General features: G+C 36.1%; 2 protein-coding genes across 3 annotated transcripts in view; both read left to right on the forward strand.

Annotated features, from left to right (window-relative positions):
• LOC140162929 (carboxypeptidase B-like) overlaps window positions 1-1,605 on the forward strand; it is a 21,096-nt gene extending 19,491 nt beyond the window's left edge. The window contains exon 11 of the mRNA XM_072186246.1: window positions 153-1,605. Within this exon, the coding sequence (XP_072042347.1) occupies window positions 153-358 (206 nt within the window). The 3' untranslated portion in view covers window positions 359-1,605. The remainder of the gene's footprint in view (window positions 1-152) is intronic.
• A 17,015-nt stretch (window positions 1,606-18,620) lies between these two features.
• Window positions 18,621-27,390, forward strand: part of LOC140153217 (carboxypeptidase B-like) — a 102,159-nt gene continuing 93,389 nt past the window's right edge. Inside the window, exons 1-5 of one of the 2 annotated variants that reach the window (XM_072175905.1) lie at window positions 18,621-18,746; window positions 21,127-21,208; window positions 22,922-23,140; window positions 24,876-24,974; window positions 27,180-27,278. In XM_072175905.1, coding sequence (XP_072032006.1) covers window positions 18,682-18,746; window positions 21,127-21,208; window positions 22,922-23,140; window positions 24,876-24,974; window positions 27,180-27,278 — 564 coding nt within the window. In that variant the 5' untranslated portion in view covers window positions 18,621-18,681. The remainder of the gene's footprint in view (window positions 18,747-21,126; window positions 21,209-22,921; window positions 23,141-24,875; window positions 24,975-27,179; window positions 27,279-27,390) is intronic. The other variant, XM_072175913.1, reaches the window with a different exon arrangement.

A 27,390-nucleotide genomic window follows, 5' to 3' on the forward strand; every position in this document is an offset into this window, starting at 1 on the left:
GCACCTTAATTCTTTAATGTATTTTGATTTACCATCATGCTCTTTGTTGTTTGTTTATTTATTTATTTATTTATTTATTTATTTATTTATTTATTTATTTATTTATTTATTTATTTATTTATTTATTTTATTTATTTCTAAATTTATTTCAGACCCAGCTGCTGGGGCAAGCGAAGACTACGGGTATGTCACCTTAGGTGTCAGTTATTCCTACATAGTTGAGCTACGTGATGAAGGAAACTATGGGTTTTTGATTCCAGAAGATTGGATTGAACCATCAGGAATCGAAACATTTGAAGCTCTGAAAGTTCTGGGTACCGACACGTTGCCCATTGGGCCCCCGATACCAGAAGCGTAGATTTCTTTTTTTCTTCTCTTTTTGCTATTTGGGGAGGTTGGTGTTAATCCGTGAAGCAGAAAGAATGGAGCATCTTTAGCTCTCAGAATAATTTGCCTAGAAGCGGCGCTCAAAGATTTGCAATTTTAAAGCTAAAATAATCAAATATATGTCCCCCACCCATGGATCTACACTTATCTATGTATAATACCCTAAACACAAATCGTGCCAAAACATTCAAGACCCTATCAGCATTTTAAGTTAAATGTAAATGACAACGAAGATATTGTAGCAGTTACATAGAGTACATTGGCTGTGAAATGTGGAACAAACAAATTAAATTGCCTCGATGACACAGTGGCAGACAGACATTATGGCTGCAATTCACACGGCGCATGCCATGACCGAGCATACGCATAATGCTATTTACTAGAGAGTTTGCGAAATGCGGTTCCAAAGCACAAACGTCAACGTCTACAGGATTATCTATTCAAAACCACTATGCCATGAAAGCCTCTAGAAGTTGAAGTGACCGCGAAAATCTATAGTAAGCAGTTAATTATGTATGAAAATACGTCAATTTAAGAACAATAGTTTTAATATTTCCTCATGCACAGTACAAAATTACAAGTTATTAGTCTATACTTTGCTCAGCTCGTAATCGGCGGGCCTTATAACATCGCGGATTAATATCAATATGTTTTATTTTGAGGATTGTCTTGTGGTATCTTGCCAGAAGCATCATAAGTTATTCATTGAAGTCATAATACTTCGCCTACTTTCTTTAACACGCAAAATATAGACCATTCAGGTCAACTATATCACTTTTAACGGCGGCCTACTTTTCGGCGTAGTGGTAAAAACCTAACAATTCCCGCCGATTACGAGCTGATCAAACTATAGGAGCTAAATCTCATACCCATGTCTACCAATATTTAATACCATCAGGTGTTAGGATAGACCCTCTAGATCGCTGCTAGGGGTAGTGGACTCAAATTGTGGGGTACGTTTTTCGCTAGAGGTCACAAAAGGTCACACAGGGGCAAAATATTGAAAATGCTTCAATCTTGTTGAAAGATATATCAAATTACTCGTTTGATAGTTTTTGATGACAAGGATTTAAAAAAAAATGTATAATTTGTGCTTTCTACGACCTAGCGTTATAAAGTTATCCTACAAAAACCTAATTTTTAGGCAAAATGACACGTTTTTGATTGTACTGGAGTCAAAATTGTCAACTTACTCGGATTTGGTCAAAAATGGTGGCAAATTGCTCATAATAAGAATCAAGAAACGGTAATAGAACTTACCTTCTAAATTGTTTACTTTACTTGTTCTGTGCAATGGAAGTCAGAGATCAACAGTGGCGTATGGCCAACCAATGGCCTTTGACCTTGTTTGTACTCTATTTCAGTAGGTGAACACAGTAGATCGGCAAAACTATTCTTTTTCTGATTCTATCCAGCTACACAAACAATTTGCTATAATTTTTGCTCAAATCGGAGAAATTTTGATCCATGTACAACCAAAAATATGGCATTTAGCCTAAAAATGAAGTTTATGTAGAATAACGGAATTACGATAGATCGTAAATAACACAAACTATACATTACTTAAATATATCTTTCTACAAGATTTTCAGTTTTGACCCCTGTGTGACCTTTCATGACCTCTAACGAAAAACGTACCCCACAATTTGAGTCCACTATCCTAACACCACATGGTATTAAACATTGGTAGACATGGGTGTTGAGCACGAACTTTTTCAAAACCCCTTACTCCTAGACTCCTATATGTATTATCTAGTTAAAAGATCAGTTTCTTGGAAATCACTTTTGGTTTGGATAAAAACACGCCACAAATTGTTGAAAATTAGCAATTGAATTATGTTAAAATATTGTTTTGGCTCTAAACGTCAAGCTTCGTATATCCTTTTGTGTGTGATCATGACGTAATAAATTCAGGTTGCGAAATGAAAACTTCAACGGGTTCTTGTAAAATTGGCTTGTTTTTACTGGAGCTAGCAGTGTAGGATACTTCTGGGTATATAGTATAGGAGATGCATATATTTTTAATACAATTTGTCGTATGATGCATCTCGTAAGACAGGGGGTACAGAAGAGGAGAGTGAGGGCATTGGCAGTGGACAGAAAGGTGCAATATCGGTAGCCAAGGGAGGGGGACAGCTCCCCTATGGGACATCTTGTCTTCCTGCTTGACTCCACTTTTTAGGCATTTTTTGCCCATTTTTTGTCAATAATGTTTTCCATTGAAAGTCGCCTCCCCCATGCCCTCCTAAAAGAAAAGTCCTGACTTAAGTTGGGTATACTAACGTTTTTTCTTGCGATAGCAAGATTTTAAATTCTTAAATTCTTTAGATTCTTAAAAGATCAATTTCGCATCATGAAGTACACAGGTAGGACCTACCTAAGTGTAACTCACTCAGATTACTCCCAAGATTGACAGAATTTGTGTATAATTACATGATTATTATTTAATTGGGCTCATATTGTTATTGAGTTTGTTGGGGGTGAAAAGAACATTAGTTATGATGAGGCTAATTATTCTAATAGCTGGATATGAAACGTTCTGGTAACATTTTCTGTTTATATACTCGTATGAAGTTTGTTTTAATCATGTCATGGGTTACATTTTGACGAAAATTTAAATGTTTTTGAAGGTATTGTTTTCCAATTAAAAAATCAGTATGATATCATCCTCAGTGGTGAGTTTAATTTCCATAACTACTGCATTTTAGATCACAATCATAATCTTTGTTGTGTTGGCAACACTACGACTACCTTTCCAGCAAACACAAAAATGTTTTTAAAATGTTTCAAACAGGTTATATTTTGGGTTTTGGATTGTGTAAAAACGTTTTAATAACATTAAATGTCTGGTTTTATGAAGGTCATGAAAACGTTTTTTAGAACCTTTTGAATGAAAACACACGACAACATTTTAAAAATGTTATAAAATAAACATTGTTTGCTAAATATTTTGGCAATACGTAAATAACATTATTTGGTCTGGTTTATGTGTGCTTTGTGATCTAAATTTCACATAAGAGCCAATGGCTAATATTGATCTTTGTCACTCCATATTCTGGTAACTTAATATTGCAGATAAACTTTTCTTGAGTAATTTAATTCTGATAGAGATGAAGAATTTGTAGCCATTTGTAAGACAGTTTTGGAGCAATTTAATTGTGTACCCTTGACAATAACCATATTGTGCCAGTGACATAAAGGACTTTTGATTTTCGAACATGTCACTTTCGGAGCCATACCATATAAAGTGGTATCACTTGGATTCTTCGACAAACCAAAGAACCAAAAGAAGACAAAAATGTGTGTTGATTGCACAATATATTATGTTCTTGTAGATGTTGTGTTATTTTATGTGAATTAAATGGTAACAACACCACAATTGCATGAATCTTGATTGCATTCTTTTGAAGTGTGAGAAATATAAAGTCAAAATATCCGGAGCAGAGGTTCAAGAACGACATTTTACTCAACAGGGAAGCAGTAACCGCAGCTATGATGAATAAACATTTTGACTAAATCAGTTGAGTCAACTTCATGTTGCTCAACATTTGGGCAAACAGTCTGTTCAATATCAGTTGGGTCAAATACATGTTGCTCAACAGTTGAGCAAAAACTCAAATACAGAGCAGAATATTACTCCTTGTGGATTGAGTAAGGTTTTACCACCCTGTCACAGCTCAACTGTTGAGTTATGTTGAGTAAACGTTAAGGGATCTGGAATGAGAGTTTTGAGCGTTTCGGCAGTATTTTTGTGGGACATGAGAGCACATCATGTAGCTGGTAGGAAAAGCCGACGATCAATTGAAAATTTTGACCTTTCATATTGAAGATATGGATTTTTTTCCCAAAAAGAACTAATTTTTGTAGGTGTTTTGGGGAAAAATCCATATCTTCAATACGAAAGGTCAAAATTTTCAATTGATTGTCGGCTTTTCATCCCACCTACATACACTTTAAGTATAAAGCATCATATTTATAAAGTTTACTTCGAGTACTGTTAAATATCAAAATACAAATTTTTAATCATTTGCCGTAAAATATGTATTGCATTGCGAATTTCAAAAAATCAAAATTATTTGATATCAGAGGGACATTCTTCGTATTAGAATGCAATTCGATATGTCTGATGTGCTCTAATGTCCCACAATAAATACTGTCCAAACGTTCATACCCCATCCCTTAACTCAACAAATATTGAGTCATGCATTTACTCTTTTACTGAGTTAATTGTTTACTCAAAGGCAGAGTAAAGTTGCTACTCAACCTTCGTTGAGTCAAATCTTCGTTGAGATGTCCAAATCGATGCAGAATTGATGACACGATGACCTTTTAAATGCAATCCCTATTGATGTGGTTTTCCTGCTTCTCAAGATTCTTCATAAAGGTACACAATAACAAAGACGGTATAAGACTGTTTGACTTCATTTCATGTGTTTTATTCAATACAGATGCTCTTTTACTCCTTCCTCAATGTTTTACCATTCACTCTTCACATAGTCAATATCTGGTATGTCCTCCTGCTGCATCAATGACTGCCAGCCATACATCTGCGGCGCATGCTCTCAGAGAGACGCCTGATGCGCCCTGGCTTTGATCTATCGCTGGCCATTGAGCATGTTGAGTAGCAGGACCAAATCAATAGAAATTTACTGCAACTTTTAAAATTGAGGCGATTGCATTCAAAAGATCATTGTGTCATCAATTCTGCATCGATTTGGACAAATGAGGTATCAAAATGTGCGGTAGGTAGGTCTTGATTTAAGACCCCATCTTTGACTTATGGACCAAAATCAAACTGGATACCTTCTTTTTGGGATGCGTTTAATTTTTTAATACTTTGTCCACAAAGGTTTGGAGGTTCCTGGGTGTTTCTGTAATGCGAAATCCCATGCTTCTGACGATGTGTCTTATTTCTTGGTCAATGCTGTTCCACATTCTCACATTACAACAAGTTGCCTCAAACCGAGTGACAAACTCTTAACGAGCTGTGACATCATCACCCAATTTACATCTCGCCGTCCACAGACAATACAATTGGAGCACCATTGGCCTCATGTCATATCATTTATACATACACAAATGCGCTAGAAAAGGATTTAATAGTGTACAGTATTTACTATGCAAATAACCACTTTCCTTGTTCCACAGTCCCTCATTTCAAATGATAAGTTTTGTTTTTTCTCTTTTGTTCAGAAACCAAAAATCAAGGGATTAAAAAGTGGAGCAGATCTGGTCTGCAATCATAACACTATTGTGCTGGGAGGACACAGTATAGGTATATAACCATAAGTATATAATGGCCTATTGTGCCAAAATATTATTTATCGGATATCTATCACTGCGGGTGGTCACCGTATAATTACACCCTGAGAACATATGCCACTATGCTAAGAAATCAAGCGCGTATATTGGGGGGGGGGCTTTGTTTGTTTGTATGAAACATAAACGATGCATGATGATGGAGATGATTTGATTATGAATTAGTTTATTGTCCCCGGTAAGCCACAACCCGTACCTCTTACCTAGGCTCTCCCCCACCTATATAACCTCCTCTTCCTTCCCTAAGTGTCTCCTTCCTTTCTAGCGTACTTGTGTATAATATTTGTTTAATGGTTTGCCATTATAATTAGTAGGTTTTTTTTAGCGGGTTCGCCGTCGGACAAGTTTAGAACTGTCAAGCTTTCGTCAGGAGTAGCTCTGACTTCTTCAGGACAAAGTACCTAAGAATGAGACATGTAGACCGCCCCTTGTCTACTGATGACTCTGAAAAGAGCCGTTTGCTGAAGACTGCCCCTTGTCAGCAGAAACTAGCAGATCTCGCCTATCTGCTGATTTTGTAAGTTTTGGTGGCTATGAAAAGAACCGTTCAATGAAGACTGCCCCTTGTCTACAAAGAACCAGCAGATCTCGCCTATCTGCTAATATAAAGGTTTTGGTGGCTCTGAAAAGAGCCGTTTGCTGAAGACTGCCCCTTGTCTACAGAAACAAGCAGATCTCGCCTATCTGCTGAATTTGTAAGTTTTGGTGGCCCTGAAAAGAGCCGTTTGCTGAAGACTGCCCTTGTCAGCAGAAACAAGCAGATCTCGCCTATCTGCTGATTTTGTAAGTTTTGGTGGCTCTGAAAAGAGCCGTTCACTGAAGACTGCCCCTTGTCAACAGAAAACAAGCAGACCTCGCCTATCTGCTAAATTAAAGGTTTGTTCGCTCTGAGGAAGAGCTGTTCAATGAAGTCTGCCCCTTGTCAACAGAGAACATGTAGACTGCATATACTGTAATAGAAGTATACGGCTTACCAGGAACCGTTTGGCCACTCATGGACCAATTTGAGATCTGCTAGTTCTTTGTAGACAAGGGGCAGTCTTCATTGAACGGTTCTTTTCAGAGCCACCAAAACTTACAAAATCAGCAGATAGGCGAGATCTGCTAGTTTATGTTGACAAGGGGCAGTCTTAAGCAACAGGCTCTTTTCAGAGTCATTAGTAGACAAGGGGCGGTCTACATGTCTCATTCTTAGGTACTTTGTCATGAAGAAGTCAGAGCTACTCCTGACGAAAGCTTGACAGTTCTAAACTTGTCCGACGGCGAACCCGTTAAAAACCTACTAATTGTTATGAATTCCCGTCGTAAAAAGCCTATCCCACAGTTTGCCATTATATTGGCATTATAGTGGTGTCCGACCAATAATTATGAATATTGCATGGTACATCAAGGGAAAATACCCGGATGGTGTCAAAATTTGGCTCGAATATGTCTTATGGTTGATACTATAATAGAGTGAGTTTGATATTTTATGAATGAACTGCAGTATGAATAGTAGCACGCCGCCATCCACAGCCTTCTGGACTACATGTCAGCGCTGCTTGCGTAAAATGTCATTATCGGGCCTTGATTCCCTACGAAACAGTGAAATGCTTGGGTGAAATTACATCGGTACATGAATCCGTTTTTTAAGTTTTTAAAAACTTTTTTCCTGAAATATGAAGATGTTCAAATCAATATTAATTGTGATAGTGATAGTGATTGTGATTGTGATAGGCCTAAATACATTTGTTTAGCAAGATACGGCCTTCGAAAGGATTGGATACGTGCAGTTGGCCTATACCCTTGAGGGTGTGATTATTACCTGCCAATTCACAACACACAGGTGAATGATAGACGTCCTCCAACTTTTTCTAATGAAAAGGATGCGGCGTAAACCTTCTAGCGTTGTGTCTTTGATGAACTTGTTAGCCATCCTCTTCAAAGAGCGTGTTTATTGTGGCCGTAAGCCTATACATTGAAGATTATACTGCAACAATAATAACTTATTTCGCAGCACTTATACGCTAATATACGCTAAATGCCGGATAACCTGGCTCACTTTAAACACGCTCAGAGTGTCCCCATAAGTTCTCTATTGGTCTCTTTGAAGGATAATCTAGAGTTTGGACTCTTTGAAGGACAATCTGGAGTTTGGGCTCTTTGAAGGACAATCTAGAGTTTGGACTCTTTGAAGGACAACTAGAGTTTGGACTCTTTGAAGGACAATCTAGAGTTTGGACTCTTTGAAGGACAATCTAGAGTTTGGACTCTTTGAAGGACAATCTAGAGTTTGGACTCTTTGAAGGACAATCTAGAGTTTCTAACCCTTCAGTCAGTTGTTTTAAGTTATCAGTTTTCGTTTCTCTATTTCTTCAGAAACCAAAGATCAGGGGATTGAAAAGAGAGGCAGAACTTGTCTGCAAGCTGTCGAGGTCTCCTCTCCTTCTACTTCCCTTCCCACTTCCAATGTTCTCTGCCCTTTGTTTTGTTTCTCTTTCTCCCTCCCCCATCACCCGCCCCTCCCACACACACACCCTCTTTCCCCTCTCTCTTCTCTCTATCTTCTCATTTCTTTCGAGTAATAAATAAAAGTCAATTTAAACCAGCCTAGGAAGTCATATAGCTTTCTATTATATCGATCCTATGCATGCGATAGGCATAAAAGTATATAAATAGAGAAGTGTGAGAAGTGTATAATAATATAATCACTCAAGTATCTATTCTCAGGGTATTCTTTTGTTATATCGGTGGAATTATTTCGATGGTCTATATTTTGTAACGGTGAAATAAGCTTCCAAAACTAAATCACGCTTTAAAATGTAGATTGACTTGTTCGACTTCTCTGCTCGTGAACATTGCACTCACTGCGAAATTTAAAAACGTCTTTTGTATAATTTGATCAAGGTAACTTCAAACCTGATTTCCGATTATATAACAAACTGAATTGAAAACCGAAACGGCTTGCTACAAATTTTAAGTTTCTAACAAAGGGTACAGACAAAGATATCGATAATGAGCTCAAGAGCTTAGGCAGGAAACCACGTGACCAAAACCAAAACTCAATATTTGAAATGACTGATTGTAGCGCAAACTATTAAGTTTCTGAATTCCTTTCGGTAGATGAACAGTTTGCTACAACGAAATTTGGAGCAACTTTAATTTTTGACCCCTAGACAAACTGGAAATTGACCCTTGACCTGTTGCGGCACATATATTCTTTGGAAGTGATATTTGAACACTTCAATTTTTGACCCTTGTATAGCCCTATGTGGTCATTTTGGGGTAGTTAAATTCAAAATGCCCAAAAGTGTCATGGTGCCCCCGCCAGATTCTGAACCAGTAGGTCTGAGGAATATAGAAAACAACAAAAAACATTGTGCGGACGCTGCTTTTGAGTCAACCAAAATATTCTTATTTCAGCACCAGAGTGTACGCTGTCAGTGACTTCCCATGAGATGGAACATTACTGAGTAACAAAGGTAAGCAACCAGCCTCTTCTCCTCCTCGAGGAAATCTCTGGGGTTTGACTCAGGTTTTTCTTCTCTACATGATGATGAGTGTTCCAGCTTAATTTATTCCGAGGCATGGAACCCAGGTGTCTCTCCCAATCTGCCTGCTCTTTGGTAAGCAATTGCCCAGGGTGCACGAATAACGGCTTATAGTGCATATTTATTTTGAACCACTTTCTCGGGTATACAATGATAACATTATTTACGTCGTATATTATAGCGTTATTAAAGATTAATGCTTGGGTGATAATGTATATCTCAATTGCGCGGGCAATTTCGCACCGATTTTCTTAAACATCTTAAAGGTGTCATCCCTTTTGAATGCAAATATCATTTCATTTTATTTGCCAGCACAAAGATACATAAGTAAGAGTGACAAAGAACAAAAAGGCAGGACAAACAAAAAGGATAGACGAAATAGTGACAAAAGTCACTTTCGAAATGGCTGCTGCTGCGGCGCTGACATGAGAGTGTTCCCACAGGATATTTACACAGAAGGAAGGGAGGATGTCCATTCTCCACCCACACAAGTTAACAAACTCAATCCAAAAAAATGTGACGTGGTGGGTTTTTTGAAAATTTGTGAGGCTAATAATGTTTAAAATATTGTCTGATAGTTTCAGACCAGAATATAACTGGCATCTTGTATTTTTCAGACATTTTTCAAGGTCATTCCTACTCTCAACATTGTTAATAATATTTTTAAAGGCCGACATCTCAATTTCCAATTTTATAATATGTACGAACTCAATATCTTCGCTTAGGAATGTCCGAAAAATTGATAACCTGCCCCAAAGTGTCTGTTTTTGACATGACACGTCACAAATGATTGAAAATAAAAGTTACAAATTATACATTATATACTCAATACGAATATGCACAAAATACTCACATAATACACGTATGCACATTATAAATTTGAAACAGGTTTAAAAATGGCCAAAGTAAAATGTTGCTTACAATTGGATAAAAAGCCAGGGAAACTAAAAAGCAGCTTGTCTTTGAGTTTTGTTTATTTTTGAAATTTTACGGTGCTTGCTACGCACACATGGGAAGAGGAAACCGGGACGGCCGCGCACACTGTACTTACAGTATGTCCAGCACCTCCTGGGAGATACTGAAGGGATGCTGCAGCCAAACAAAATTGTTTCGCTTGCCCAAGATCGCATTAGTTGGAGAAAGCTTGTAGTCGCCTGCTCCGCAGCCGACTGATGATGATGATGCTACGCACTAAAACTTTGATATTCATATTGATGTTTATCATATCCATGCATATCGAAAGTTATCACTTTGGATATTTATTTGTCTGTTGTCTTGAGAATTTAAATGTCAACAGATACAATTATTATTGGCTCACCCACACTATCATTGTACACTTAACCGTGAGTTTGTATATCTCGGCAGTGGATAATATACACGAGAGTGGTAACCGACTCCAGCTCAGAAAGAAAATGTCGTTCCTCAACGGCACTGATTTAGCACATTTCATGACGGCATGTGACAAATGAATCCTGATCAGGCCCATCATGCGTTTCGAGCGAGCACTGTACTACATGTCTACTATGTCTGTTATTTCATGCAGGGAGTTTGGGGAATTTGAAATGCTAAAAACTTTTGCGGGGTACAAAGGGGTTTTTGCAATTCAAATAATAGGGTTGTCCGCACTTCATAAGACATCGCGTATATTTAGGGGCTTTGGGGCGCAAGCAGGAGGCAGCAAAAAGGAAAGGGCATCAGAAGAAGAAATGCCGGCAAAAAGATTTGTTAAAGAAAAAAGGGAGGAAAAATTGCAATGAAAATTGTTAACATAGTTCATTTTATGCAAATCCAAGAAAAATGAAGATGTTAAACTCACATTTTAGTGACGTTTCACCACTACACTAGTGGTTTCATTAGACTGGCAACTCATCACATCTGACTGCTTTCTTTTATAGGCAACAGGAACCGCTATAGTGGGCGGGATGAGTTGGTCAAAGATGTTGTTGAGTGAGTAGGTCCCCTCGTCTTTGTTTAGAGTGTCTTTTCCTTTTCGGCGTATCCAGATAGCTTCATTCAGCCACCTAGTGATTTGATAACACATAATCATTATTTGCCTTTATTATGGATGAGTAACCAAATGTTGACTGAAAGCCATATTATAACATTTGCTGAGGAGGACGCCCTCACTGAATTTTTTTAATTCATTTTTTTACACGGTTAAATTGTACTTTATTAAACTAATATAGCCTGCAAAAATCAAGACTCTAGGTGCTGTAGATCCGAGATTTTGAATAAAACGCCGGATTCGGCGCTTTATTATTACGATGGAATTATTAGTCGAACGCATACACGATGTTCATAACACACAGTACGTACACGGCGTGCGGGACGGTGATATACACAACAAAAGATCATACTACAACATGACCGAAGGAGTGGTACGTATTGTGCGCTGGTAGTAAATTCCAATTTTCTTTGCTTTGCCGTAGTTGTTCGGCTCAAAAATAAAAGTGGATATATCTGACAGTAGAAGCTAACAGTTTATGGCAAAGAAATACTAATCTATTTTGTTTGAAAATGTTATAATATGGCTTTAACTGTAAGTTGGATATCCGCCACAATAGAATAGCTTCTGGCATTTATTTATCTTTTTAACTCCTCAACAATGGTCACTGACCTTAGTCAATGGACTAGATCTACAGAACTTATCCATGGCAATTCATGGCAAACTCTTTGAGCTGTGTAAAGTTATTGTTGGGCCAACTATCGAGTGACCACCGAGTAATGTTATACAAACTGCCGTAATGCTGGTTTCAAATTTTCCTGCTGCACTGATACGACGACGATTTTGCTTCCCTGCGCAGTCGGCAAGGTGATATATCAATCATTCTAACCGCTTTGCCCAATGCGGCAGATCGCTAGGAGTTGAATTCAAATCAAGCCACTCTGACGCATGAGAACAACAAACGATTTTTGGCCGTGCTTAGCGACAACGTTGACATTCCGCTCAGCGGCGCGGCGTGCCACTCCGATGGCCGAAAAGTGCAAGCGGCATACTGAAAAGTCACGTCGCACACCGACACCGCCTGGCTAATAATTATTTGGTGCAGAAGGGACACTAAAATGAATACACGGGATCGATACACGTGAATTGCTATGCACGATTTTGATATCAGACGAAAATCTTCTGATACCGGGTTAGAAAATGATGAATATCTCCCGTCATGATTTTTTTCTCAAGAAACCAGATTTGGTCTCATAAACTTGGAAATACGTGTTGAACAGATATGATAGTCGCTAGAATGCGCTTTGAAAATTGGCCGTGCGCTTTGAACTCAAAATTTGACCATTTTATATTGCGTTGGTCCTGTTATGGACTACAGCGTGCAGCGTGTAGTACAGCTGCACTCACTGTAGGCAGTATAAAAGTCGATGACCATTGACCTCAATGGGGTATACAAGCTTAATCACGCACAACCAAGATCGATTACCCGGCTATTGTGAGTAGCCTTAGTTATGTCCCTCGACTAATTATTAGTTTAAAAGAGCTTTAAAGGTTTGAACCAAATGGCTAATCGTGGCTGTGGATTTAACCTACCATGGCGATTCCTGCCATGAAGATATAGGGTCGAAGACACTGTGCGTCGCTCAGCGGTAATCGGTAGAAAGTATGAAACCCAAATAAGTGTTTATTTTATGATCTATTCAATATACAATGTCAGGCCTATCAAGAATGGTCATCAGACAATTCATTATCGCTGTTTTAAAGATTTTAATGAACAAACGTTTGTGAAAAAAAACCTCCATAAAATACCATAGTGTGATATTGCTACCTGATCTAACCAGTCAATAACACAATAGGGTTGTTGTTATTGTGCTATTGACTGGTTTCAGGTGAAAGATGAGGATGACATTACTTTCTGCATCGATTTTTTAAAGGAGTATTCACGTAATGGGATCCATCGAAAGCCTTCGATACCATAGACCACGAAATATTATTTAATGAGCTGTATCACTGTGGTTTTCGTGGCGTATCATACAATTGCTTTTTAAATTATCTTTCTGGTAGGAAACAAGTAATATTGTTTCATCAAATGAGAATGTAATTTTTGGTGTACCCATGGTTTCAATACTGGTGCTATTACTTATCATAATCTATATACATCCAAATTATTATTATTTATTTGCTGATGACTCAACTGTATTTCATCCTGACCACGATGTTCATGTTCTTTATGAAACAATGAAGTATGCAATTGGTTCAAATGCAATAAATTATCACTCAAAGCATCAAAAATAAACCTGAGAGTTCCATGTTTTGCAAAATCGTGCTTGAAATTACCCATTTTTTCCATTGCATATGGAAAGGTTTGGCTACAAAACGATTCTCTTACAAACGCATCTCTGCACAGTTTCCACCTCGATACACCTGAGCACACAATTTCGTCCACCCCAACAGTGCCTTGTCTCTGCACAGTCTGTGTCTACACTACACGGTTGAGTGCATAGCATCATAAGAGTCGTGTGAGTTTCTATCCGGTGACTAGTGGTTAGTGGAAAATACGGCATCTGTGATTGGTTTTGTCAAAACCCCGAATGTCCCCTTCATCCAATCAGAATTGTTTTAATATCGAAAAAAAAAGCTAACACTTCCCGCTAAAAACACATTTTGTTTCATAACGTCAACAAATGACGCAATTCAATGTTTATAGCAAGGCGAATTTGGTAAATGTGTTGAAAACGACCTATTCACGCACAATTTTTGACCAAAATGTAGGTTTTAAACGTCAAAACCCCGAGTGATCCTTACAGTATTTTTCAAAATTCATGTCATTAAATGAAAGAGAGGTGTAATTTATTGATATTCACTCAACATAAGAGTATGATAAATACAACAAGAATACAGGATGACAATAGTACACAACTATATAGTAGATTTCATAATCGTAAAATAGCATTTGAACGAATATCAAAAGCAGAAAAAATTAAATTCGTCCTCTGTTTCCTTTAAGTCACAAATAGTACAAATTCTTTTTTCAGGGGAATTTTAGGATAAGAATATCTGCCCTTTTCTATCATCAAATTGTGTGCACTAATGCGAAGCTCACAAAAACAGCTGACTGAATACGATTTAGAAGATGAACATGCTTCTCCTGGGCATGCTGGGTAAAAGAAGTTTTGAATTGACATTTGACATGAGCATGGAGTTTCATTTGCTTTGTAGAAATATGAGAATACCATTCCTTATCATAATTGAATGTAAGTTGGTGAATGATTGAAGATTTAGAGAGAGTATTTAGTTTATCCCATATGTCACTCACTATTACCAATTAAATTACAAATATAAATACCCTTAAACCAGGAAAAATATTTATCCAAGTGAAGATTGCGGTTATCAATCAAGGCTTGAACAGCAAGTGATGAATTTCATAACTAGCAGTCTTGATTAAGCTTCCACCAATATTTCACACCCATAACATAAGATTGGTTTGATAAGAGTAGAAAATAATTTCAGACTATAATTATTTACATGAACAACTATACAAATGTTCTCTTATCCTAAAAATACCTTATTAGCCTTTTCTTTCAGGATATTAATGACTTTTGTAAAGGAACCTGAAGGTGTAAATATAATACCAAGATAACAAATTTGAATTGGGACACCGCCATAAGAAAAAGTAAAATTATTAAGTGTACGGCCATTCTTATTGAAGATCATAACTTTTGTTGTATTCTTATTTACATACAGTTTCCACTTTAAACAGTAATTTATATTATTATTTATATCAGGCTTTTGAGCGATACAATAAAACTATGCATTGTACAATATTTGCAAAATACCCGGATGCAATACAATATTTTTAAAAATATTGTACGCGTATCGCGTACGCGTCGCGCGTTACCATGGTGACAGCACCAACACGCGTGTTGATACAACAGCACAACAATACAGACACCGTAAAGGTTCACAGGAGATTTCGTACTGTAGGCCTATAAACAAGTAAAATTACAAACTTAATTCGCGACAATGGATGATGATAATCTTAGGAAATATAATCCACATGTAGGCCTACAAATAAACCTATATATAATTATTCCGAAATTGTCTTTGGAGAGTAAAGAGCAGAAAACAAGAAGGTCAAAAGGTAAGCTTACATTACAATACACATTGGTTAAACCTGGTGCCTAGGTAAGCTTAAATTCATTTTACCGCATAGCAAAAGCCTGATATAAATAATAATAATAATATTGAATGGCTTATTTTCGTGTGATACAAGAATATATTGCACTCGATAGAAAAATATTGCACTCGTCTTCGACTCGTGCAATATTTTTCTATCTCGTGCAATATATTCTTGTATCACACTTAAAGCCATTCAATATTATATAAATATTAAGTGCATTTTAAAGACCATTTGCACTTTTAGACATAATAACAAGATCATCATCGTACATGAGACAACTCAGTGGAGTTTTGTTTTAGTGTAACAGGATCGCATGTATCATCGAACATTTTTGGAAGGTAACTAAGTTACACATTAAAAAAACAAAGGACTTAGAACACAACCTTGTTTGACACCAACTGAAGCTTTGTAGAGCATTTTACGGAGAATTGAACAAAAGAATACATATTCCGGATTATTTTAATACTATGACCACTAACGCCAGACTGAACTAGTTTGTAAATAAGAGCATTCCACCAAATAGTATCAAAGGCTGATGAAAAATCAACAAAACAAATAACAATTTGAACTAGACTTAGCTGTGGTCTAAGACCACGAACACATCCGTGTTGTGACCCCTTAATGACCTTTGACCCCAAAATATATGAAAGCCCCATAGACATTGGCTAATGTCAATGTATGTGTGCACGTGGCATCACTTTGCCATGTTATTTGTGGCAGAAGGGGCATTTTGAAGGTTTTTTTCGTCTCAGACCGGAAGTGACCCCTTAATGACATTTTACCCCAAATAAAAAAAATACCACGTATACACTGAATAACATCAATTCATGTGTGAATGTACCGTCTCTGTGCTATATTTTTCTTGGCTGATTAAGTTTTTTGAAGTTATTTCGTTTTATACCGGAAGTGACACCTTAATATCCTTTGACCCCAAATCTGTGTACACCCCATAGACACTGGGTAATAACAATGCATGTGTGTAAGTGGCATCACTGCCCTACGTAATTTGTGGGAGAAGATGCATTTTAAAGGTATTTCGTTTTATACCAGAAATGACCCCTTAATGACCTTTAACCCCAAATAAAAAAATACCACATATACATTGGGTAACTGCAACTCATATGTGAACATACCGTTACTCTCGTATGTTTTTCTTAGCTTATAACATTTTTTGAAGAAATTTCGATTTATACCGGTGGCCCCTTAATGACCTTTGACCTCAAATATGTGTACACCCCATAGACACTGGGTAATAACAAAGCATGTGTGCAAGTGGCGTCTTTGTCCTACATAATTTGTTGAAGAAGATGCATTTTAAAGGTATTTCTTTTTATACCGGAAGTGACCCCTTAATGAGCTTTGACCCCAAATCTGTGTACACCCCATAGACACTGGGTAATTACAATGCACGTGTGCAAGTGGCATCACTGTCCTACGTTATATGTGGGAGAAGATGCATTTTTAGTTGAAATCACGTTTTTGAGCTAATATGAAAAATAAATTGAAAACTGTGTTATATAAAAATTAGTGGTACGCTCAAATAAATGTTAACATTCCCTTAGGCAATAGAAACAAATTAGTTCGATCTTTCGATCGACCATCGATGCTTGGTCGATCCTTATTATTCATGAAATCAACTAATTTACGATAAAATGGTAATTTGTGCCTGTAGGGACGTTGATCAATATAAATTTAACGTTAATCCTGATTATTTAGTTGATATTTCATTAATAACAAACATCAAAGCAGTATCGACGGTCGATCCAAAGATCGAACATAACTGTTTCTGATGCCTTAGGCGGTTGTAAATTAACCCGTGTTTCCACTGCAAAATATCTAGGTATAACAATTGATAATAATTTGGTTCGATATAGAAATCTTACATATTTCAGCAAGGTGTGTTCCAGAAATATAGTTGTTTTAAAGTAAGTTAAACACTTCTTGCCAAAATATTCATTGTAACAATTGAATACATAAATACAAAACCCTCCCAAGTCCATGGGAAGTGATTTTGAGAGAAAAACCTGTGTGTCATTTTAATTCCGTCAGTTAGATTTACCTGGTCAATATGGTAAGTTTTACGTGCAAATGAGTGGATTAACCTGAATGTTGGTTAATGTCCAGCAAAGCCTACCTGATATAATTTGTTAAACGTCAAAAACGGGCTTTAAGAATCTTCTCTTTCTCGGTAGGGTGAGAAAGTAGCGGATGAATTCAAAACTGAAAAATAACGGCAGAAAACATGTCGTTTCTGCAGGTTACTCTGAAATCTGGACATTTTGAGCTATTATTTTGGTTTTTTTCAGTGATTTGTAAGCTCCTTTCTTTTTTTCAAGCAATGCCCAGCTCTAATTAGTGATATTTAACCAAGTGAACATACACATTGAGTTTCATAATGATGTGGCACTTCACAACTTGCATTAGTCTATAATATAATGGTGGTGTAATGTTTAATTCAAGCTTTTGCCTTTATTGCATCTCCTCTATCTTATGTTTTATTCTATATTGCTATTTTATCTTATTTTACATGTATTGTGGTGTAAATAAATAAGTTAAAAAAATAAAAAATAAATAAATAAATAAATAAATAAATAAATAAATAAATAAATAAATAAATAAATAAATAAATAAATAAATAAATAAATAAATAAATAAATAAATAAATAAATCCAAGTAAGGTAAATCATCCACAGTAAAGTGCTCAACCAAGAAGGGAGCTGGAATACATTTAAAATAGACTTGGTGATTTATTAAAGCATTATTACAATATTGTTTCATGCAGGCCAGCCGAAATCAGGCTACACTCATCAGAATATGCTTATCACTGGAAGCTGATTATGATTCTGATTTGCGCTGAAATCAGGGGCATCATTAATGCATGAAACAATATTGTAAATAATGCTTCAATAAATCACCAAGTATATTTTAAATGTAAATAAATAAATAAATGTTTTATGAAATTGAGTTTCTGTCACCCGTTCAGATAACACCATTAATTGTAATTCACACTGCCTGTGTGGTGCGAAAGATTAACATGATTAATGTCATGTCTTTCGTAGGGGTGTATGCATTTCAACGGGAATAGCCCATTGAATGAAGTATGAGTGAAGTATCAGATTGCATTCTGGGATGCGTAGAATTCCACTGGTCGGCCAGATATCGTATACAGACAAGTTATGAATATTCATCGCTAAATATAGCGGTGTTAAATTGGTATGAAGTTAAAAAAGGAATCATTAGTCCCAAAGCGTCTGTGCACAGGATTTTTGATTTGCAATCCGTTGATATTATTTGCATACTTCGGCTAGCTATCAGTGATCATGAAGTTGCTTTGTGCTCTTCTTGTGTTTGTGGCATCTGCCTCGGCAGTCAAGAATTATGGCGGGTAAGTCATTATTCATAAAGTCTACAACGATTTGTTAAACTTGCTCTATGTTTCTTTTTATTTTTTAAAACTATCTTGCATTGTTACGGAGATATTGACTTAATTAATGATTACAAACTGCGCACAAAAAGTATCGATACGTTCAAGCGAGACGCATTTTCTTGATGAAATCAGCATTATATATGGCGATCTATCGCCGAATATTTGATAAGTGCGTATCCATGTCTGGGCCTACTTATTGCTAAACATGCTAAAGAGCGACTTATTTATAGTTACACAGTAAATGTTTTTTTCTATTCCTGCAGCCACTTGCTAGTTCGTTTCTGTGGTTCAAGGTTCTTAAGACGCGTATTGTGTTGCGCAACTTTAAGATACGCAGTTGCGTTCATTCCTCTTGCGCGCGCATTCAACTCAAGACATATTCTTTGTCATTTACACATTGCAACTGACAAGTGTGGATGGGTCAAACCATCTATAACAGATTCGTATTGCTATGTGCTAATTTCACTAGTATAATAATAATAATATATTTATTTATTTATTTATTTATTTATTTATTTATTTATTTATTTATTTATTTATTTATTTATTTATTTATTTATTTATTTATTTTATTGGTTTATTATTTATTTAGTTAGTTATTAAAATATTAATTAATTAATTAATTAATTAATTTCTTTCTTTCTTTATTTATTTAATGATTATTTGAGGGCACATAGGCTTGAATTTTACAGTGACATTCAGCGATATATTTTTGGTTTGAAAGGGCTGATGTTTACATGCGATTGTTGATATTTAATACCTTTACTTGAGGGAGTAATTTCTACATGTCCTAGGACCACGTATCTAAAATATTGGAACCACTGACTTATAAAAATTAATGCATGTATTTGAGAATATTTTGGAAAAAAAACGGTCATTCTTAACGAACAGAGATGCCTGATTGATTTGTAAAAATTAAGTAAAGAAAATATAATTTCACGAATATCCTAGATAATCAAGTCAGGTTTTCTTTTGAAATTCATTAAATGTGTGCGATATATGTAAATGTTTCCGGCGATTAATTTCTTTCAGGCAAATACTCTCAAAATCAGAAATTCATAATCATCCCATGTGTAACAATTTTGCTATTCAATTAATATTTGAATTTGATAATATTTATCTAAAGAGTTCTTATCCTTTTCTGTATAGTGGTCAATGGCATGAGAATTTGGTCACGCTTACTGGTCTTGGTATGTCGTGCCCAAGGGTCACGTGCGTATTTATAAATACGTATTTATAAATATAGCCGAAGCATACTGCCCATGGAAATATTTTAGTCCGGGATATACCAGTTTTTAATGTGCATCCCCCAGGACTCTACCAGACCAACTTGTTTTAGCTTACTTTTATGGTCCTATAACAAATTCAAGATGTTAACAAAAAACAATTCCTGGCACTCCGGCCATATTCAAGGTCAAATGAGTGGCCCAGTATAAAAACGGCCCATGGCACATTTTTCGTTATTGGGAGAAATCGGCACTGTAAATGTACGAATGTTAAATAAAATACATAAGAAATTTGATGCTTAAAAGATTAAATTGACAACATTCCCGAGTTACATTCATGATGTGTTATGTTTGTATGGATGACCTTTGGTGACCTTAGATATTTTTCAACAGCGCCCTCTATTTTTCAAAAATGTGCCATGGGCCGTTTTTATACTGGGCCACTCAAATGTCAACACAGTGGTCAAATTGTGAAGTTGCTCAAATCTTGTTAAAAGGCACACCATATTATTCCTCTCATTTCAAGGATTCAGAAAAAGTAAAGTTTGACCTAGCTGCGACATACCGTTGTTGAGTTATAAGCAAAACGGTCAGATGTTGGGAGGGGGGGGGGGGGTCAGGGTTTTTTTGGCCACACAGGGGCCAAAATTTAAAAATGCTCCAATTTCGAAAATGGTCTCAAATTGCTTGTCATGTAATAACAAGTCCAAGTTTCGATATTGGTTAAGGGAACAATTTTCTAAGCTTATTTTCCTTATGCTTCCATTGCGACTCTGTAACCAAAGGTATTATTAGGTAGTTGGAAAATTGGTAAATGATCTTCATATTGATCATGTATTGTTCCTATTGTAAGGAAACACCGTGGGGGTTGTCACCATTTGTTCAACATTTATGGTCAGTTTAATAGACTAATTTGGGTCATATTTTCCATATCACTGGATTTTCATGTAACTTAGATAATCAGTAGGTGCCAAAATCTCTAAAGTTGTTTCAAGGTCATTTTTCTGAGATCAAAAAGTACACATTTATTTCAAATTATGTGGCGTTATTTAATCTTCACCAATTGAAAAAGTGATGAGCTATAATATTATACTGATCATTATTATTTTCAGGTACCAGGTGCTGCGTGTGGTACCACAGGACATGGAACAATTACAAAGACTGCATGACTTGTACAATCTACTCGAAGATACCGTAGGTCGTCATTATTTACATATTATTAAAATATAAGGATGTTTTTTCCTAGCTCTGGTGACGCAAGAAAAATAATTGTTTCCTAGATAACAAAAATCCTTCCTGAATGTTTAATGACCTTTGATAATGTCAACAGATTTTTAAATCTGTTGATATCAGATATAACTATCAAAATCGTATTTAAATTGTATAATTTAAAGTATTGAATTTAAAGTATCGGTCTTGGAATTTGACTGGGTTCCCAGGCTCTTACAAGGCAAGATGTACCTTATGACCTTTCCAGCACCAAAAATGGAGAAAAGGTCAGACAAATATGGTCTTTTGACCATGTGGAATGGGTTTGACACCTTTGCCGGGGGGATTCTGTGCGATTCGCTATACAGCCTGTCTAAAAAATGTGCAAGTGAAAAGCGCCCTCTTTGGCAATTAGAAAATACCGTTATCAACGTCGAGATCGTAGTCTTACCTCCAAATATTGTTTGTTCTGTTCAATTTGCTTGTTTTAATTCGAGATATGTATAGTAAAATCACAATTGTGACAATTTTACTATAGGAAAGAGGTCTGTGCATGCAATGATAGCATCAAGTTTATCAAGAGTTCCTTCGTGAAATCAGAAGAATTCATCAATTACACAACACTACAAAATTATTTTTCCTGTTTTATCATGATACAGGTATAATTATTCTCTTTTTCCACTTAAAACTGATTAAAAGATAAATAATATTTCACATTCTGCTGTAAAATTAAATACATGTGCATGTCAATGATTTTATCACACTTTTTATTCACACTTATAGGTGTGAACGCGTATTACTTGTTGGGAGAGAAATGAGACAAAATAATGCACGCTCGCCGATGTTGATGCGTCTAATGCACGAGCCCCGAAGGGGGGGGGGGGTGTACATTTGACGCATCAACATCAGTTATCATTTATTTACATGTACAGCCCTCTTCTCTAGTAAAAGTGGCACAATTGTGACTTTACCATTTCGTTGTTGATCCTGTGCCATATACTGGGGTACCCGACAAGGTGGCTTTGTTACATTTTGATGTGCAGCTTGGATTTCAAAACACTGTCTCTTGAGTATTCCTTCACTTAGAAGATTCAATTAGGTCTTAAATTGAGGCTGATTTATTCTATATTACTCATGTTTTTATCCCGTTTAAAAATATTTTTCAATTAATTTCTTATGACGTTTGGCATGAAATGTGCCAAGGGTGGCTGAGGATTAGGGGGAGGAGGATTAGGGGGAGGGATTCATATTGTAAATTTGATTTAAAACCCCCTTTAAAAATTTGAATCTAGTAAAAAAATGTCTAAATGAACTCCCAAACATCTAAACCAAGTAAATAAATACAGAAGTTCATTTAAAAGACCAATTCTTGCTCAGAATGATTGTAAATGTGGAAGAAGGAGGTGGGGTTACATCCTCCCTACTTTGTGATTGTTTTTGCCCGCACTCTCTCATTTTTTAACCGATTTCCATAAAAAAGGTGTCAAAATGCTCAGAAGGATATGAACCACTTCAAATGAGATGTGTAGGTAAAATGTTTGAACCATTTCATTTTTTACTATGTAACACAAAGGTACCCCAGGTTGTGACACAGGACCTGTTAACTAGACATATCTCGAGATTGGAACAAGAAAAAAAACCTCTCTCAGAAGCCCAGTTCCCTCAGACTGCTCCATCCATTATTACTTTTCATAATAGGTAGATTTCTGGAAAGAACCAACCAGATTGAATCAACCCGTGGACATTATGATTGGCCCAAATCTCGTCAAAGATGTGAAGTTAGAATTATCTCGCCGTGATTTGGATTTTTCCATCTATGTTGAAGATGTGCAAACTAACATTAATAATGAGAGATGCACTGACTGTGTCAATGCTAAGGCTGGGTTTAATTACAATATCTACCATACTGCTGATGAGGTGAGTGTTTATAATGTATTTTAAATCATAACCGAAATCGGTAGGAGTGTTTTAATATCGAGGCGGATGTTTCAGTAGCGGATGTTTAGTTCTATTTTTTTTTTATTGTTTGTATTTTCCTTTCTATGTTCACACATATAGCATCCCAGCAAACACAAAAACGTTTTAAAAACGTTTTAAATAAGTTATATTTTGGCTTTTGGTTTAGGTAAAAACGTTTTAATAACATTAAAATGTCGGGTTATATAAAGGTCATGATAACGTTTTAAAACGTTTTGTATGAAAACTACACTACAGCAATATTTTAAATGTTTTCAAAAATGTTATTGCAAACTATTTTTGCAAACATTTTTGCCAAATATTGTGTCAATACTTAAATAACATTATGTCCAACTGTTTGAACCCAGCAAACACAGAAATGTTCTTAAAATGTTTTTTCAAAACCTTTTAATAACATTTAAATGTCGGGTTATATAAAGGTCATGAAAACGTTTTTAAAACGTTATTGAAAATATTTTGGGCAAACATTTTTCGCAAAATATTTTTTCAACCCCAAAATAACATTCTGTTTAGAATGTTTTGTATTAAGTTTTCAAGAATGTTTTTGGAATGCTATTAAAACGTTTTTATACCCTTTATATAACCCGACATTTTAAACGTTTTCTGTAAAACATTTTTGTTTGCTGAGCAGTAGATTATCAAAAATGTTTTTAAGGTTATGAAAACGTTTTATACTCTTAATATACCCTTTATATAACCCGACATTTAAACGTTTTCTGACAACCTTTTATAACCTTTTGCGAATGATGTCGAAAACGTTTTGTGTTTGCTGGGATCTTCCCCGCCCTTGATGTCTTCCATCGATCAAACTTCACACTTAGTTCAAACAAGACAAACTTGCGAGAATAGTTTTCACTTATGTCATAAAGTGTGTAGCTAACCGTGAAATTGTTGTCCACAGCACTAACAAGAATATATTTTTGCCGAATAAATATTTACTATAAACCGTCCCTGCCGAATAATATACTATTATAAATTGTTCCTGTCTAACATGATATGAATTACGTGATTAGACGAGCCGGAGTAGCGACCAGTGCAAAAACGGCCCAGTTTGTACTTAAAATATTGGTAAAGTCGCCGTCTGTAGACAGAATAAAATAAATGGGCGAGTGTTTGTTTCTGTTGCTGTTGTTGTTGTTTACATGTGATGCGATCAAGCAAAATCAGTCGGAACTCGGAAATATTGATTTTGAGATATAGCCAAACAAAGGAATTATTTCCTTTTGTTTCCTGTTGTTTTGGAAACTCTTTAATTACTCATATCTTTGGAACTGTTGTTGAATTTAAATAGGGGTTTCTGCAAAATGCAGCTCTGTAAATGTTTTTACTCTCATATAAGAAACTGAAAATTCATCATTTCCGAATTCCGACTGATTTTGCTTGATCGCATCACATATGTGTGAATACATGTAATGATGTGTAAATGGTATTGTATATTAAGTGACACAACCCAGAAAGGTTCTACCTAAAGTGATATGTCTCCGCGGCTGTGTCTGCATGCTGTTTGTCTGTGTCTTTGCCTCTCTATAATCATTGTGTCCGTCAGTATGTCTGTCTGCAGTATGCGTGTTTTCTGTATGCGTGTATTCGTTTTTGTCCCGATTTTTTGTGGACGTTGTACAATTCCTAGCCTTTTGCTAATACAACACTTCTCAAATGATGCTTAAATACACAGATCAGTCAATGGGTTACAGATATGGCCACCGACTATTCCATTGTCACCGAAATTAACATTGGGAAATCTCATGAAGGTCGGGATATCAAAGCAATTAAGGTACGTTGAGTATCCGGCTGCTTCAGTGTTTCATCATACCAAATTCAGTTTTGAATAAGGCCCATTTGATTTTGAGTCTGGTCACTCTAATATCACATTAAATAAAGTCAATGGAACTTCACTCTAATACACAAAATTCATTTATCGATCTCGAATCCATAATAGAGTTGTGGCATCCGATTTTCCTAAAATACATACACTTTGAGTGTTTAAGTGGATTTAATATCTAGCAATGAGATCTCAGATAGGATCTAATTCAACACCATTTTGTGGTAGCCATTTTGAAAATTTCCTAAGCTTTTAGAACTTAACTGCTGGCTTTACGTTGTAGCACTGACCGTTGAGTAAATAATATATAAAATATAAAAAAACCCCATTTGTAACTCGATTGGATCTTAACCATAAAATAAGTACTTTATCTTTAAATGTCACATCATACTAACACCCTAAGGTATCAAAGTATGGTAGACATGGATGTTGAACTCTACCATTTTTCAAGACCCTTTACTGCATATCACATGTACGCCATGACCCCTTTTGTTTCTAAAAAGGAAAAATGCAATTGCTAATCATAAAATAATGTCGATTCAAGCTTGATATGCGCGAAAATGTCAAAAGTTTTTCTGGACGATTTAGTTAATTGAGCAGAGCCAAATGCCGCCCATACACGTTCAATTTGATTGATCAATATCAAAGACCCTAGATATAAAGCTATATAAGAGTCCCGGGATAAGAGTGGATACAGAATCTACCATTGTGAAACTCTGCATCTACCGTAAGAAAACGCACACTGACCAATATCTTCAGTTCTCCTCCCACCATCCTTTACATCAAAAGCTGGGAGTTGTTAGCGCTGTGACGCGTTGATAACAGAGGAAGCGGACAAACAAACAGAAGAGAATAAAATTCGCGAAGCTTTGACCACTTGCGGCTATCCAGAATGGTCAATTAAGAAAGTCCAACAAGACAGATCCACTCCTAAGACTGTAAAGACAAAACCTACATGTACCTCAAAGCAAAAAAATGACAGTGAGCAAACAAAAGGCATGGTCGTGGTCCCCTACATAGAGGGCGCTTCTGAGCGAGTCTCCCATGTGTTCAAAAATCACGGGTTAAGGACAAACTTCTCCCTCAACCAAAAGCGGAGGCCATTTACGAGATCGTCTGCGGTCACTGCTCCAGTTCCTATATTGGTGAAACTGGCCATCCCTTCGGTACTCGACTTAAAGCTGCTAAGACTACCAGGTAGCTCAAAAAAGCCATTTGGATCCGCAGAAAAGAACGTCACATTCTAAACAAGGACGAGAGTGCCTACGCACTCAACAACATCTTTGACCAACTCATCACGCCCACTACGGTGCCTCCTGCTACCCATAAAAGGAAACAGTCAGATGTGATGAGTTGCCAGTCTGATGAAGCTACTAGTTTAGTGGTGAAACGTCACTAAAACGTGAGTTAAACGTTAGTTTGTGTCCACTCCTGCCTCCGGGGTCCCCAATATTAATCAATAAAATTTATCGTGTATGGTCCGCATTAGAGCCCGAACTAAAAAAGAAAACAAGTAAAGTTTTTCTTGTTTTTTTAGCATGCTACCGATTCCACTGTGATTGCTGTGATTAAAAAAAAAAAAGTTAAAGTATTATTATTATTATTATTATTATTATTATTATTATTATTATTATTATTATTATTATTATTATTATGTTGTTGTTGTTATGGATTTATAATTTTCGTAAACAATTTTGAGATATATCATATTTTATGTGAATAAATTTTAAATTACCATCTGTGGATGGCTCATACGACAAAATGGCATAGAACGACGCGACGATTCAGGCAAGTTACGGCGCGGAATGACACAACAACATATCAATTTGTAAGCGCTCTTTAGCAAAGTCATAGTTCATTGAATTAACAACCGTATGGCAAAACAGGCGAAAATAACTTTTTGCACAAGATTTGCAATTTAAAGAGAATTGGCCATTGCTGATTGCTCATTCTAGTGACACTAGTATGGACAATATAAGTGTGAGGCTTTTTCATTTAATGACATAAAAAATGTGTGACGAAAATGTATGCTCAAGTGTATCGAGGTGGAAACTGTGCGCATGATGGTTTATAAGAGAATCGTTTTTGTATAGAAACCTTTCTATATGTTATGAAAAGTTTTACAAACAAGATGGCTGTTAATTTTTTTCTTTTCAGATCAGCTCTGGAGGAAGTAAACGCGTAATTTATATACAAGGTGGTATTCATGCACGTGAGTGGATCTCTCCAGCAACTATGATGTATATGGCCAATGAGGTGAGCTAGTCCGGGGGTAGTCTACTTCATAGGCCACTTGTTTATTTTTGATATTCACTCGTCTTCGAATAGTCACTGTAGAATGCATTATCTACTGAAACCACAATAATGG

Source organism: Amphiura filiformis, chromosome 1 (assembly GCF_039555335.1).
Source record: "Amphiura filiformis chromosome 1, Afil_fr2py, whole genome shotgun sequence".
Taxonomy (NCBI): Eukaryota; Metazoa; Echinodermata; class Ophiuroidea; order Amphilepidida; family Amphiuridae; genus Amphiura; species Amphiura filiformis.